The sequence below is a fragment of the Rhinoraja longicauda genome, chromosome 13 (assembly GCF_053455715.1).
Source record: "Rhinoraja longicauda isolate Sanriku21f chromosome 13, sRhiLon1.1, whole genome shotgun sequence".
NCBI classification, from domain to species: Eukaryota; Metazoa; Chordata; class Chondrichthyes; order Rajiformes; family Arhynchobatidae; genus Rhinoraja; species Rhinoraja longicauda.
Genome location: NC_135965.1, coordinates 8,783,981 through 8,800,427, shown reverse-complemented (window position 1 = coordinate 8,800,427; position 16,447 = coordinate 8,783,981). Strand labels below are relative to the sequence as shown.

Sequence of the window (16,447 nt, the reverse complement as noted above, 5' to 3'; positions counted from 1 at the left end):
AACCTTGGTCATCTAGAAGTCCCTTCATGGACTGTTGGCAGATTTGAAGAGGAAGAGTGAAAGAAAGAATGAGGTCAAGGAAGATACGAATGAATCACCCAAAGGTCCTATTGAACAATCATCAACAGAATTCTGCTTAATGTGGTCAGAGGGGGATTGTGCTTTCAAATATTGACAATCATCCATGTTGTTACTTCTTGAGTCAAGAGAAAAATAATCATCAGCAGCATTTTCTAGAATGACCATTTTTTGGGGACAAGGTCAACTGGGTTTCCCAATCACACCTGGAATCCAAAAAATGAACTTGATTGCACGATTTGAACTTGTGCAAAATCAAACACACTGAGGGGATTATTTTGGAAAGGTCTGGAACCTTATATTTACTGCACTCATTCAGTTAAAAGTGGAATTCATTTCTACTGTCACAAGATACCATAGGTTGTAAGAAATATTTATCTGTAATTTCCCCCCCTGTGTATATTTGTTTTCTTGGGATTGAATGTGTGACTAATGCGTTCTTGCCTTTAAGTGCCATGAATAGTTTAGTCGCGTTAGTGACATGCATTCAACTTTTTAACTCTCACGTCCTTGCTTTTCGTCGAGTGGTCACCTTTTCCGCGGTTCCCTGTGATGCGGTGGGAGCAGTGAATGCGGCCAAGCTTGGGATTCACCACATCAACAGCATTCGGAGAGAGGGATACAAGTACAGCCTGAATATGGTCACAAATGCCCTGGAAAAGCAGGTGAGTCAAAGGAAATGGGGCAACTCATGGGATATGTAATAGGGTTTTGATCTGGAGGCCATTGTCTAGCCGATGTAAAAAGAGCGCTGAAGCACGTACAAGTGTTGATTCATACAAGAGTGTCAGACGCTCTTTGCATCTGCTACTCTGACTGATTTTATGTGTCTCATGTTGGAACATTTGAAGAGATCTGAGCACCTGCAGCTTTCCATGACCCTAATGCGAATGTAATTTGGAGTGGGTTGAGCAATTGTTTGAGTTTTTCCAGAAGAAACGTACCTCAACTAAGAGAAAGACTGAAAAGTATTGTTTGGCCTACAAGCAGAAGGAGGAAACGTTAGGGTCCTATCACAGAATGTACATTTAGGAACTGCCCTGCCACTTGATCTTGATGGAGGAGCAGTGTGTGAGGACTTTCATTCACATGACTTCTGCCGCTACGTCACATCACGTGCAATAGAACCAACTGGTGACTGGCTGGTAGCTGGTCAATCCTTAACCTGTGCCCTGCAAGCCATTTTATTTCACAATAGGTGACTTATGGCAGTGTGCTGTTTCTATTCCACTGCTGCTTCACTGTCGTGAGCAACATGACATTTTTCAAGAAGTGCCAGTTCACTCCACTCTCCACCTTTGATCACAGAGTTTGTAAAGCAGCCTTGCCACAGGAGCTGGGCGTCATCACCATATTGGGAACTCCATGGAAAGTGGCACAGCTGTCGGCGAACAGAAATGGTTTCCAATCTCCGAATGTCTATCTTGGCTGCATTTTATGGGCCCAGGTTTGATTTCCTGGCCATTATTATAATGAGTAGTTTCTCCAAATGGTAAAGGGGAATTAGAGAAACAGAGATGAAAGCAAATCATAGAAAGATGTATTTATTCACAAAATGCTGGAGTAACTCAGCAGGTCAGGCAGCATCTCAGGAGAGAAGGAATGAGTGACGTTTCGGGTCAAGACCCTTCTTCAGACTGATGCCAGGGGGGCGGGACAAAGGAAGGATAAAGATGGAGAAAGGAAGATAGAGGGAGAACTGGGAAGGAGGAGGGGAAGAGAGGGACAGAGGAACTATCTAAAGTTGGAGAAGTCAATGTTCATACCGCTGGGTTGTAAGCTGCCCAAGCGAAATATGAGGTGCTGTTCCTCCAATTTCCGGTGGGCCTCACTATGGCACTGGAGGAGGCCCATGACAGAAAGGTCAGACTGGGAGTTGGAGGGGGAGTTGAAGTGCTCAGCCACCGGGAGATCACGTTGGTTAAGGCGGACTGAGCGAAGATGTTGAGTGAAACGATCACCGAGCCTGCGTTTGGTTTCGCCGATGTAAAGAAGTTGACATCTAGAGCAGCGGATACAATAGATGAGGTTGGAGGAGGTGCAGATGAACCTCTGTCTCACCTGGAAAGACTGTTTGGGTCCTTAGATGGAATTGAGGGGGGAGGTAAAGGGACAGGTGTTGCATCTCGTGCAGTTGCAGGGGAAAGTGCCCGGGGTTGGGGTGGTTTGGGTAGGAAGGGACGAGTGGACCAGGGAGTTACGAAGGGAACGGTCTCTGCGGAATGCAGAAAGGGGAGGGGATGGGAAGATATGGCCAGTAGTGGGGTCCCTTTGGAGGTGACGGAAATGTTGGAAAGATGATTTGTTGGATGCGCTGGCTGATGGGGTGGAAGGTGAGAACGAGGGGGATTCTGTCCTTGTTACAAATGGGGGGAGGGGGAGCAAGAGCGGAGATGTGGGATATAGAGGAAATAAGTTCGGTGGGACATGAGCAGGCAGAGACAATGGATCTGCCGGGACAGTTCTGTTTATGAATTTTAGGTAGGAGGTACAATCGGGCCGTGCGGAGCTGGGGAACTATAGGTTTGGAGGCATTAGTGGGTAGATCGCCGGAAATAGTGAGGTCCGTGATGGTGCTGAAGAGGGTCGGGCACTGAAGAAGGGTCTCGGCCCATAAAATTCGCCCATTCCTCCTCGCCAGAGATGCTGCCTGTCCCGCTGAGTTACTCCGGCATTTTATGTCAATGCAGGTTAGACCAGTTTGCTTTGATTCATTTAACTTGCTTCATTTTCTTCACTGATTTCAGGAGCAAAATGATTTAATTTATTATTTGGAGTTTGAGGTCTTTGAAACCAGATGTCATGTCAGGAGCCCCAAACCGCTGAAAAGATGTGAAATCCAAACATTTAACTTGACTGTAAGGAGCTGAGTAATTACATTTTCTTATCTCAAATTCTTGTTGAATATTAAATATTTCAAAGGTCTTTGGTAATCATTCTGTGGCTATCAATGTCCAATAGCTGTGGATATGAAAGTAACCTATACCATCGGTTCTGGAGAAGGGTTATCTCGACTGCAATGTTAATAAACTTTTCTCTTCATAGATGCTAGCTGACCGATCGTGTTTTGCATTTTGCATTTTAACTCAGGATTTCAGTATTTGTGCTTTTTTTCCCACTTTACCCTTCAAATATTTGACCCACTGATTTCCAGATGGAATGTGATTGTAAGGTTTATTTGGCTAGCTGGAGTATCATGTAATGTTTATGTACCTGGTTATTATATGGTGGTATGAGGTTAATTGGATGATACGTTGCTGAATAGATAGACACAAAACACTGGAATAACTCAGTGGGACAGGCAGTATCTCTGGAAAGAAGGAATGGGTGACATTTCAGGCCAAGACCCTTTTTCAGAAGAAGGGTCTCAACCCAAAATCTCAGCCAGAGATGCTGCCTGCCCTGCAGAGTTACTCCAGCATTTTGTGTCTATCTTTCGTGTAAACCAGCATCTGCAGTTCCTTCCTACACAAAATGGTATTGTAGCCTTACAGCGGTGCTGATATCTGGGCTACTTAGGCTAATTGTTGTAATGTAGATGTAAGGTTTGTTGCTTGAGTAATGGTTGGATTTTGATGGTTATTAGACTAATAGTTGCGGTACATGTGCAAACATGAAAGACGTTGTTTTCTATGAATATGGAAGGTTTTGGGGACCAGTTGCCATCGTCCAGATAGAAAGATATAAGAACAAGGAACAGCAGATGCTGGCTTATCAAAGACACAAAATTATTTGAGTGACACAGCGGGTCAGACAACATCTCTGAAGAACATGGGTCAGTGCTGGGTTTACATTCCTTCCCACTCATACCACCCTCCCCAGGTACGTTTTCCTGCAATAGCAGGAGATGCAACATCTGTCTCTGTACCTCCTCCCTTGCCTCTATCCAGGGACCCCAGCAGTCCTTCTAGGTGAGTCAGAGGTTCATGTGCACTTCCTCTAACCCCATCTACTGCATCTGGTGATCTCGATGTGGCCTCCTGTACATCGGCGAGACCAAACACAGGCTCGGCGACCGTTTCGCTGAACACTTCTCAGTCTTTCAAGGCCTACTGGATCTCCCAGTTGCTAACCATTCAAACTCCCCTTCCCATTCCCATACTGACCTTTTTGTCTTATGCCTCCTAGGTGGGACTAGTGTAGATGGGACATTTTTGGTCCATGTGGGCAAGTTGGGCCGAAGGACCTGTTTTCCACACTGCATGACTCAATGACTCTATGGCTGCAACTTTTGCATGAGCTGTCCAACTTTGCCAAGACTTTAGGATTTGGCTCATAACTACATATTCACCCTTTACAAGTCCATATCTAATTGCTTATTGGTGCAATTTAGCAGTGATTAGGTATTATTTTTGTATATGAAGATTAGTAGAAAGTCTAATGTACAGCATTATGTTTAATGAAAGACTATGCATTTATTCTAAAAGTGATGTGAGTTTTATCATATCAGTAGATGACGAGAAGGAGTGGATGTTATACTTCAAATGTTTGGACTATAGGAATGGTAAATGCATTGAATGTAATGGGGTTACTGTAAATGGTTGCTATATTCACAATGGAGGTTAGATTTGTTAAACATGCCTATAATGTAGTTTTTGAAGCTGAATTTACTTCACTGCTGTTACTTCTTTTTAAGATTATTACCTCAATGGTGATAGAATTTGGTAGAACAGTTTGAAAATACTAATACTAATCAAATATTATGGTTTTTATACCTTTGTTAGAAAGCATTTGGCGAATGTAAAATCATCATTCATGTCTCAAAAGGCTTCCCGAATGTGAAGGATTACCATTGTTCTGAATATCCAGGTATAATGTTTTAAAAGTAGAGTTTAATACTTTTATTATATGTGAATTAGTAAGTGACACGAGACAGCTGATCCACAGAACGCTGACCCAATTAAAACTCAAATGGTCCTCAAATTCTAGAACAGTTCAATGTCAGTCATTAAAACCTGGCCATTAAAACGGTCTGGTGAAGGTGCCCAACTTGGACCATTACCTATCTATTCCCTCCACAGATGCTGCCTGACCAGCAGAGTTACTCCAGCACTTTTATTAAAACTTGATGATTGAGTCTGAACTTGCAACCTAGCCCAAACTGTTAGGCTGGACTTCATATCCAAACTGATATGCAGTTTGTTGACATAAAGTCATTGTGCAAATTTGCTTCTAAATTTGCCTGCCAAACCTCTGTTTGCTTTTACAGCAGATTATAATATTTGGTATACTTTACCTTACAATCAGCAAAAAAGCTGCACACTCTGGCCTCACAAAGTACAATCTGATATCAGGAGCAGAAACATGTCATTTGAAGATTGCACACAGATGGCATGCCCAGACTAGGGAGAGTACAGGCCAACCAGTGTTGTCAGCTCCCTTTTGGATAACCTTAAAAAATAGTTTCATCGCTTTGCAATATAATAGACAATAGACAATAGGTGCATGAGTAGGCCATTCGGCCCTTCGAGGCAGCACCACCATTCAATGTGATCATGGCTGATCATTCTCAATCAGTACTCCGTCCCTCTATCCTTAAGAACTCTATCTAGCTCTCTCTTGAATGCATAATATATTGGTTGTGCCTTAATGAAGATTCAGGCTAAACCTGACACACTCCTTCATTGACCCTTCCTTTACATAAGTGGCCTATGTGGTAGAATGATTAGTGACAGAATGGCATAGCTAGTAGAGCTGCTGACTCACAGTGCCAGAGACCTTGGTTCGATCCTGATGTCAGGTGCTGTCCATGTGGAGTTTGTATGCTCTTCCTGTGATCGTGTGGGTTTCCTCCATGTTTGTTCCCAAATCCCAAAGATGTGCAGGTTTGTAAGTCAATTGGCCTCTGCAAATTGCCCCTCAAGTACAGGGAATGGATGAGAAAGTGAGATAACATGGAACTGGTGTGAACAGGTCATCAATGGTCGGCATGGACTTGGTGGGCTGAAGGAGCTGTTTCCATGCTATATCTTTCAATTACTCAATCAATTAGACCCTTGAACTAGTGAAATTCCTGCTAGCAGAGTTATCTCCCCTAGGCCCGCACCTTCAATGCCTGGAGGAAATCCTAAATTATTTACATCCCTGAAAGAAATCTGGAGTATGCAGTCTTTGGGCCAACGCCTGGCAATTTTTAATGATGCCTGAATTTTGGACTTTGGAGAGTCCCCCCCCCCCAATCCACCATAGATTAATCTGACAGTTTTTGGTGTCATAATGTCTTAATAAAAAAACGATGGTACTCTTTTTAAACCTATTCCAGCTTCGAACATCGTTAACGCCACAAAGTTTTTTTTGTGTCCCCTCAGCTTCAGTTGGAAATCCATGCCGGGGATGCCTTTACACGTTTCAACCATTAAAGAGTGGAGATGTGGACCGTGCTGTTAATATTGCTCTTCGAAAATATAACAGCAAGAGCAAAGATATTAGTTACTTTTCCCTTTATAATATCACAAAGATATTACCCAGGGTAAGAATCCTTCATCAATTTTATATTGAAATGTCCATTTTCATTTCGCAAAGGAATTCGGATTATTTTAAAGAACACTGTATCTAATTTATCCTTAATTCTAATTAAAATAGATTTGTGAATTTGGTGTAACACAGTTTTTTGTTAGATAATAAATACGCTATTTAGACATGATAATTCTTCAGTATTTAGTCCAATTAAACAGCTTACTTCTACTACAAATATGAATTGTATCATGTTGATTTTACATAGAATGAATTCACAAAATTACATCAATCATTCCATCTACTGATATTTCTTTACATAGACCCCCTCTCATTCTATCTATCTTGGCCCCCTTACTTCCTTTAAATTGTACGCAATCACCTTATATTCTTTAGAATTTATCTAAGCTATTTGCATCAACCTAATTATGTGTAGAAAATTTGACATTTTGATCATTGCCTGAGTGAAAAGATGTCTCCCCGTTTTTTGGCCTTGTTTAGTGATCAAACCACTCAAAATCTCTCCTATGACTTCTGAGGATAAAGTGTTCATTGTGTTAAGCCTGGGCGAAGTTCAGCATCAATACCAATATCCGTGCCTTGAGTTACATTTGACCCAAACCCTCTGGGAACAGCATGGCACTGGGGGGAATGGGAAATGCATTATAATTAATTAAAAAAAAATATTGTCCATTTCAGTCTAAATCAAGCCAAATGATATCAGTGGAATTCATTATTCAAGAAACAAACTGCTTCAAAGACAATCTTACGGTAGTATTATCATCTTGTGTTCCAAAACGCCATAAATTTGCAGTAAGTATCTGAAGAGCATCTTAATATATATAGTTTTACATCTGGACTTTGCTTCACTATGGTTGTTCTATGTATTTTGGGTTTAATACCCTGTTTAGTTTACTTAGAATAACTGGTAATTTATTATATATTTATTTGCATTGTTGTGGCTGTTGCATTTAAAGTGTCCGTAAAACATGTAGCAAATAAGAATGTCTTTGGTCCGGATCATATCCGGTGCATATGTGAAATAAACACATATCCGGTGCACAAGATAGATAAACACTAATATATGAGTCTGAAGAAGGGTCTCGACCCGAAACGTCACCCATTCCTTCTCTCCAGCGATGCTGCCTGACCCGCTGAGTTAGTTCAGCATTTTGTGTCTATCCACAAACCAGAAACTGGTTATTTGACAAAATTGGTTTGTGGGTGGCGTTTATTCTCCATATATGTCTTCTCTCTTTGTAACTTCCCCATCTCAGCCTTTCAATGAATCCTCTTCTCTCATGTACATTCTGCATTGGATTTGAACACATCTAAACGACATGCCTCTGCTGCTTCTGGTAATAGTGGGTTCATATTCCCAGAGTAAAGATAACCCCTCTTGTTTCACCTCCAGTTTATTTATGAGAGCTATTTTGTATTTATTCTCCGTGAGGTTTGGATTCTCCCAAGATGGAAAATGTACTTCGTATCCATCCTCTTCAACTACAGTGATCAATATTTATAAGAAAATAACTGCAGATGCTGGTACAAATCGATTTATTCACAAAATGCTGGAGTAACTCAGCAGGTCGGGCAGCATCTCGGGAGAGAAGGAATGGGTGACGTTTCGGGTCAAGACCCTTCTTCAGACCCGACCCAAAGTGTCTCGAGACCCGAGAAGAAGGGTCTCGACCCAAAACGTCACCCATTCCTTCTCTCCCGAGATGCTGCCCGACCTGCTGAGTTACTCCAGCATTTTGTGAATAAAGTGATCAATATTTATGTTGTGCCTTTTACATTGCCAAATATCTGAAGTTGGCCAAGGAAGTCTGATATGAAAAATATTGATGTTTGAAGGAGGGTTCCGACCCAAAACATCACCTATCCATGTTCTCCAGGGATGCTGCCTGACCTGTTGAGTTTAGTTCAGTTTAGTTTATTATGGTTTTGAGATACAGTGTGGAAACAGGCCCTTCGGCCAACCGAGTCCGCACCGACCAGCAATCCTCGCACATTAACACTATCCTACACACACTAGGAACAATGTACATTTTTACCAAGCCAATTAACCTATAAACTTGTACGTCTTTGGAGTGTGGGAGGAAACCAAAGATCTCGGAGAAAACCCATACAATCACGGGGAGATCGTACAAATGCACCTGTAGTCAGGATGAAACCTGGGTCCCTGGCGCTGTAAGGCAGCAACTCTACCACTCTGTTCTACCATGCCGCCCAGTTTTTTGTGTTTTTCCTTGGCAAACCGGCATTTCCAGCTCCTTGTTTTAAAAAAACGATGTTGATGGGTTTGGATATTGATGAGAGAAATAGAAAAGTTTAAGGAAACATGCAGGGTCCCAGTGACTGAAGAAAATGTGTGTGAAAGGGACTAAAAATAAACCAGAGTAGGAGAAAAGAATTTGCAAGCCGAGGAACATTTTTGAGACTTGTGAATGCAGCATGACTATTGATGGGCTTGCAGATGAAATTAGAACATGGAAGGCAGTGTTTGGGAAGATGCGGGTTAGGGTCAGGTGGAAATCCAGTAGCAGATAGATAAAGTTAAAGTCTTACAGCAAAGTCTACAAAGATCTTTTGACCCATTGGCAGTGATTAATCAATACCCATCCACTGTTTTTTTAATTTTGATGTACTCAGTGTTTAATCGAGTCTTACAGCATCGAGAAAGGTCGTTCAGCCCATCAGGTCCATGCTGACCATTGACTGCCGATCTGTATAAATTCCATTTACCCACTTGCCTGCTAAATTCTCAGACTAAGAATGTAGTTTCTGGCTTCCTCCAGCAGAGGGAGCATTTGATCACCAAATGATTTCTTTCTACCTGTGACAGCTTCAGCAGTTTAAAACTGAAAAGAAATACATACAACTGTTAGAAACTGGAAAAATAACCGCAGAAATCCCTAGATTAAACACTGAGTACATCAAAATTAAAAAAACAGTGGATGGGTATTGATTAATCACTGCCAATGGGTCAAAAGATCTTTGTAGAAGAAGCTGGAGAAATATAGAAGCTTGTGGAAGCTTTTAGGAAAAAGTAGAATATTTTTTATTACAGGGAACAATTAAAACAGTAATCTATCGATCTTTTAAGAAAAAATAGGATAAATGGTACTGGTTGAAATGTCCTGGCCTGAAGAAAGGTCTCGACCCGAAACGTCACCCATTCCTTCTCTCCAGAGATGCTGCCTGTCCCACTGAGTTACTCCAGCATTTTGTATCTGTCTTCAGTGATAATCTTCAGGGGTCATGTCGGTACTGTAAAAAAAAAAAACTAAAAACTTTTGCCTTAAGGCAGAGTAAAGCAAAGTTGAGCTAGAAGAACAAAAGGTCATGAACAAGAGGGCAGATTTTTCCCAAAATATTAATGCATATCTCTAGCATTGTGCTTTATCAACCTCCTGTAGGCAGTGTAAACTTTTCATCTGCACATGGGGCTGTACAGTGGCGCAGCTGATAAACCTGCCACACAGTGTCAGAGACCTGCGTTTGATCCTGACCTCCATTGCTGTCTGTGTGGAGTTTGTACGTTCTCCCAGTGACTGTGTGGGCTTCCTACAGGTGCTCTGATTTCTTCCCACATCCTAAAGACCTGCAGGTTTGTAGTTTAAATGGTCTCTGTAAATTGCCCCAACTGTGTAGGGAATGGATAAGAAAGTGAGATAACACCGAACTAATGTTAATGGATGCCATGGACTCAGTAGGCTGAAGGGCCTGTTTGCATGCTATATCTCAGTTAATGGATGCCATGGACTCATTGTTTCTTCAGCAATGCCTTCCATTCACAATCTACTGTTCGTTTCTACTCTTGGATGGTTGTATGCCCCTTTGGTCTTTCTAATGTTATTTAAAGTCTGCAGGACCTGCACTTTACACTTAGAGCTTTTCAAAAAAGGAATATTAGAAGGAATTTTAGTTTCAGTTTAGAGATACAGCATGGAAACAGGCCCTTCGGTCCACCGAGTCTGCGCCGACCAGCGATCACCTGTATACTAGTCCTACCCTACACACAGGGACACCTTACCAGAGTCAATTAACCCAATCAGCAGGTCTTTGGAATGCGGGAGGAAACTGGAGCACCCGGAGAAAACCCACACAGGTCACGGGAAGAACGGACAAACTCCGTGCAGACTGAACCCGTGGTCAGGATTGAACCCGGGTCTCTGGCGCTGTAAAGCAGCAACTCTACCGTTGCGCCACCGTGCCCCCCAGTGAATTCTTCACTCTTGCCTGGATATGTCAATAACATTAAAAAACAACAATTTGAGTTAGTTGCGTCAAACCAACAAAAATATTCATTGAAGCAGTGTTCCCTTATGCAGGTTGTGCAATAATGAATGGACTCTGCAGGGCAGAATCCACTTTACACAATAACAGCAAAACATACAAACAGGCTACATTAAGATTATCATTTAACTGTGTGATTTTATACATTTTTGGATGATTAATTTGAATTTTGTACCGATAACTCCGTTTTCTTTTGATTGTGATGTAAACTTCCATTATTTAAGATTTTCCCCCCTTGTTGTTCTTGCAACACCTCCCAACCGTAGCACTGGCCGGGCCTTGTCTTTCCTGAGTGGGAGGGCAGTCTGGTTTCTAATTCAGAAACTTTGATATTGCAGTTGTGTAAGTGGCAGCAGCAGATTGTGAAACAAGCTGACACCTCAACAAATGCTCTTTTCCAATCTCCATCCATTGTTACCATTCACATTTAACTCACTACTTTCTGACAAGATCATTCAGATTGGAAACTCAAAATTACCAATATATATTTAATGTTATTGAATATATTTAATATTTAATTTAGAGTGTACTGCATGGGCCTACGAGATCTCTTGGTTGCCAAATCCTTTAACTCCCCTTCCCATTCTCACACTGACCTTTCTGTTCTGTCAAACAGAGATCAAACGCAAATTGGAGGAGCAGCACCTCATATTTCACTCGGGCAGCTTACAACTCAGCAGTATAATTCTTGATTTCTCTAACTTCAAGTAACCCTTGCATCCCCTCTCTCTCTGTCCCTTCTCCACCCTGGTCATTGTACCAATTTCACTGTCATCCTGGTGAGTTTCATTATCTGTAACTCATTTTCATCTAGTCCATAGCTAACAATGGCCCATTCCCTTTATCATGGTTACTTTTTTGTATATATTTAATTCATTTGTTTTATATCTCTCTATATCACAGTCTATATCTCTTGTTTCCCTTTCCCCTGACTCTCAGTCTGAAGAAAGGTCTCAACCAGGAACGTCAACTTTTCCTTTTCTCCAGAGATGCTGTCTGACCTGCTGAGTTACTCCAGTTTTTTGTGTCTATCTATATTTAATGGAAACCTTAGTATTCAATAAATCCAATAAAATAAGCAAGAGCAATATAATTTCTAATTCATTATCATTTTTATTTGCAAGACATGTCATCCTTTTTCTTTCTTTGCAGCATTTGGGGATCTGCACTGTGTCTTTTGTGCCAGAGAGTCCTGTCCATGATGTGGCTGAAGTGACCTGTGAGATTTATGCAACAAAGGTAGTTGCGATTGTATTATCTACAAGAAATTCCAGGAGTAATTGTGATTTGAATCGTCATCTTCAAAATGCTTTTCATTTGCTCAGTTCATTACCTGTTTATTCACCTGGTGTTTCATGACTTTCATTTTATTCCTTGCCTGTCTCTTTTTGTTCATATCATGAACACGTCACCCTTTTATTTTGCTCTCACCTAACACAGATATTCATTTATTCACATTATTTTGTGAATAAATACCTTCAATTTGTACCAGCATCTGCAGTTATTTTCTTACACAGATATTCATTTTATACTTTCCATCTCTCCCCTGAACTTCTCTGCAACTTGACATATCCTATTTTATCTCTTTTCCCCCATTCTGCCCAAAAGTCTTTGATCTAAACTTTCACCGTTTCTCCTTCCAAAGATGCAGAATTCGCTCAGCATTTTCTGACCATAGTAACTGACTTCCTTGGACTGCTGCATTCAACTGTTTCCTGTCTCATAAATGTTAAAATGTGATTTTTCTTCGATATTATTGCAAGAAATCCAGACATTTCTCTCATAATAAATGAATCTTCGTTTTGTCCACTTTCCAGGCCAAAATTAGAACAGGAAACCAATTCAGGGAACAGTTTTCATGACTAACCAGCAGTTACTGAAATCCTATCTTGAACAGAATTTGGAAAAATAAAAATGCTCTTTGCATTTGTACATGAAAGAACCGACAGTAGTATAAAATTAGTTGCTGGTTTAATGAATTAGGCATCAGGCCTTCACGTTGCCAAATTTTTCGAAGCTTGCTCTGGGATCGCAGCCACTACAACCATCCATTAATTGTCCAGTCAAACCTACTCCCTCCTCATTGTGAGGCAGACAGGTCAACAATTGGCATCTGGCCTGTGAAGCCTGACTTACCACAACTTGCTGATAATCGGTACTGAGAACCCGGAGACAATTCTGGGCCAATCTCGGGCCTCTCAACTGGGGCATGAGTTGTTTCACATTGCAAAGAAGCTGACATTGTGTTGCAGTCAGTGTGTGCCTTATGATGTGCTGACATTAGTATTGCCAAGAAGGATAGATTTGCATTTACATGGCACTGTTCATGCCCTGATCAAGTTGTCACAACATCTTTCACAGTCATTTAAGTTGTTTTGAAATGTGCTTACTATTGTAGGGGGGATATTTAGATGAACAATTTTTTTTTTCAGTGGTAAAGACAACAAACTTCCCACCATTATGCACAACCCAACACTGCCACTTTACAGTTTCTTTGTGACTTCAATACAACCATGTGGCAATGGCCTTTTCAGCCCCATGCATGAAAATCAAAGTTCCCCTGACTGGAGTGCAGATTTATTGGTTTTGGGCCAAATTATATTACTTCAGAAATTCTGGGCACTTTTACTTGTGAACTCTTCCCAACCGTTGACCGTTCTCCAATTCTAATACTATCCTTGTCCATTCCTTCCATTCATCCTTCTCCTGAACCCAACAATCATTTCACAGTTCTCGAACCAATCCAACTCAACCACCAGGCCTGATCATCTGATTCTCAGGAGGTCAAGGTCTAGGTGTTGATACTAATCTTCCTATTGCCCAATGACAATTGCTGACCCTGACCCTTGCATCCCGACAACAGACCCTCAGATACCAATCTTCCAACCTTAGATCCAGAACATCTGGCCTGAATTGAACATACCTTTTTCCAAACGTTGCAATTAACCCCAACTCACTGGATCATTTTCTGACCACTGATTGCAGCCTAATCACTTCCTAGCACATGATGCTCATTCCAAATCTCCACTTCTAGTCTATGACCCTAACCTAACCTTACCTTTCTACCACACGACTCCTCAGACTAAGCTCAGTCCTTGTTTTTCTTCTGAAGAGAAGGTCTTTCTTTCCGGTTGCCCAAATCAGGAATGCCCAAACTCAGGAATGGACCTTGGAAGTGACTGAATTTTGAAGTGATAGGCCCTTAACCAAAATAGATTTTAGTTCATCAGATTCAAGAGTTTTAAAGAAAATGTAACTGCTTTGGATGAACAGAAATTATGATTAAACTATTTGTAAAATGAAAGGCTGTGTTGAATTGGAACAGACAGGCACACTGTCTCCCTCTGTGTCCACACCCTGGAACTCAGTACCTAACAGCACTAATGCAGTACCTTCAGCAGGAGGAGTTCAACGGTTCAAGAAGCAGCTCACTGCTATCTTTTCAACGCAATCAGTGATGAGCAATAAATTACGGTCCTTGCCAGTGACATCAACATCTTTAAAATTGAATTATTTAAAAGAAAATTCTAAAACATAGGGTGGCATGGTGGCGCAGTGGTTGAGTTGCTGCTTTACAGTGCCAGAGACCCGGGTTCCATCCCGACTGTGGTTGCTGTCTGTACAGTGCTTTGCACATAGCAAATTATGTCTCACAAATTGGATTGAGTTTGTTGAAGAGGTGGCCTAGAGGATTGAGGAGGGCAGGTGAGTAGATGTTCACAAGTCCACAAGTTATAGGAGTAGAACTATGTCATTCGGCCCATCTAGTCTGCTCCGCCATTCAATCATGGCTGATCTCTGCCACCTAATCCCATTTTCCTGCCTTCTCCCCATAACCCTTGGCACCCATTCTAATCAAGAATTCGTCTATCTCTGCCTTAAAAATATCCACTGACTTGGCCTCCACAGCTTTCTGTGGCAATGAGTTCCACAGATTAACTACCCTCTGACTAAAGAAGTTCCTTCTCACCTCCTTTTTAAATGAGTGCCACATGCTCCCTGTGACCGCGAGGGTTTTCTCCGAGATCTTCGGTTTCCTCCCACACCCCAAAGACATACAGGTTTGTAGGTTAATTGGCTTGGTATAAGTGTAAATTATGCCTCGTGTGTAGGATAGTGTTAATGTGCGGGGATCGCCGGCCGGGGTAGACACGATGGGCCGAAAGGCCTGTTTCCGTGATGAATCTCTAAACTAAACTAAACTAAATTTGCTGAGAGTAAAACTAGAAAATTGAGGCAAAAATTGCAAGTCACTTTATTATTACATATTGAAAATGCATGTTCCAAAATGACTGGACACTATTAAAGTGACAGCGATGTTTAATAATGTTACTGCAGGGTGTGACAGTCCAGAGTTTAAGTGGGCAAGAGGAACCACTTGAGGACAACTATCAAGATGAAGAACAAAAGTTTATACCCAAGTTCAAAAGATCAATTTCGAGACCCAAAGATCAGAGGATGAAACAATCAGGAATGAGTAAAGAGTGCAGGGGGACAGATTCATCTTCTTCAGAATCGTCAGAGGAACAGAATATCTGCAGCCATCGAGAGCCTCTCAAACAGCCAACTACTCAAAGCTTCCCAAGTCTCCCTCCGCATGCACTCACCTGTCCTGGTCAACCCAGGTATATTGCTAAGAAATACTGAACAGGTAAGGGAAGAGAATGAGTCAAGTTCACTTTTCCATTCACTGCAACTTGGGTAGAGCACAAGCTCTTATTATGGATCAGGACGAACGATTCTCATGACTTTCAATTCAGCTGGAGAACCAGCCCCTGCCATCTTTTTCAAGCGTGAGCATATTTCAAATCTGTGCATTTAACATTGTCCATTTCTGCAATTTTTTTAATGTGCCAAATAATCTGTATTCATTTCCTTAAATATCTTTTTGTCTTGGAGTGTTGTTAACTTTTAGCGACGAAGTATTAGCTGTTATTTGTTTGTATATATGAGCATGCTTTTTGAAAGGACTGCTTGAAATAAAATGTGATGGAACTGGGCACATTCCTTCTCAGTATTCATTCATCTCTTTTTTTCAACTGTGCCAGACAGATTATTTGCCATGAACAAGTCTTGGCCTCACTGCACTCTCCCACCCCACACCACCACTTGTGTCATTCAGTCTTTCCTGGTCTCCACACACCCATAGGCATTCTTTTTATCCTCTCTACTCTTCTCTGCAATGTAAAACATGCTTGACTACTGGCTTTGCCTGTGACACCCACATCCTGAAAAAATAAATGAAATGATAATCCTAAAATATTTGCTGAGAGCAAAATGAGCAACAATGAGGGAAGAATGGCAAGTCACATTATAACATATTAAAAATGAATTTTCCAAAATGACTGGCTACTGTTCAAGTTATGGAGATGATTTATAATGTTCAGACCCAGTCTGAAGAAAGGCCTTGACCCGGAAAGTCACCAATTCCTTCTCTCCAGAGATGCTGCCTGTCCCGCTGAGTTACTCTGGCTTCTTGTGTCTATCTTCAGTTTAAACCAGCATCTGCAGTTGCTTCCAACACATTTATAATGTTATGATGGGGTGTAATCTGGGGTGGCACAGTAGTGTAGTGGTAGAGCTGCTGCCTGACAGCATTAGAGACCCGGCTTCC

At 41.5% G+C, this 16,447-nt stretch overlaps 1 protein-coding gene across 3 annotated transcripts; it reads left to right on the top strand.

Moving 5' to 3' along the window:
• Positions 1–207: 207 nt before the first annotated feature.
• LOC144599132 (fetuin-B-like) lies at positions 208–15,840 on the top strand. Of its 3 annotated transcripts, XM_078409862.1 has the most exons (7): positions 212–743; positions 2,826–2,936; positions 4,803–4,887; positions 6,387–6,547; positions 7,231–7,344; positions 11,986–12,072; positions 15,172–15,840. In XM_078409862.1, exons 1-7 carry the CDS (start codon positions 534–536, stop codon positions 15,478–15,480), a joined length of 1,077 nt encoding a protein of 358 aa, XP_078265988.1. In that variant the 5' UTR covers positions 212–533; the 3' UTR covers positions 15,481–15,840. The 3 variants fall into 3 exon arrangements, with proteins under 3 accessions (XP_078265990.1, XP_078265989.1, XP_078265988.1); XM_078409864.1 differs by lacking the exon at positions 7,231–7,344 and having other exon boundaries at positions 208–743; XM_078409863.1 differs by lacking the exon at positions 2,826–2,936 and having other exon boundaries at positions 209–743.
• The last annotated feature ends 607 nt before the right edge of the window (positions 15,841–16,447 follow it).

Excerpts from the sequence above, each read along its gene's own strand:
- LOC144599132 (XM_078409862.1), top strand. The coding sequence starts at position 534 with ATGAATAGTTTAGTCGCGTTAGTGACATGCATTCAACTTTTTAACTCT. Across the intron at positions 4,888-6,386 it reads CCATTGTTCTGAATATCCAG|CTTCAGTTGGAAATCCATGC; the intron begins GTATAATGTTTT and ends GTGTCCCCTCAG. Across the intron at positions 12,073-15,171 it reads GTGAGATTTATGCAACAAAG|GGTGTGACAGTCCAGAGTTT; the intron begins GTAGTTGCGATT and ends ATGTTACTGCAG.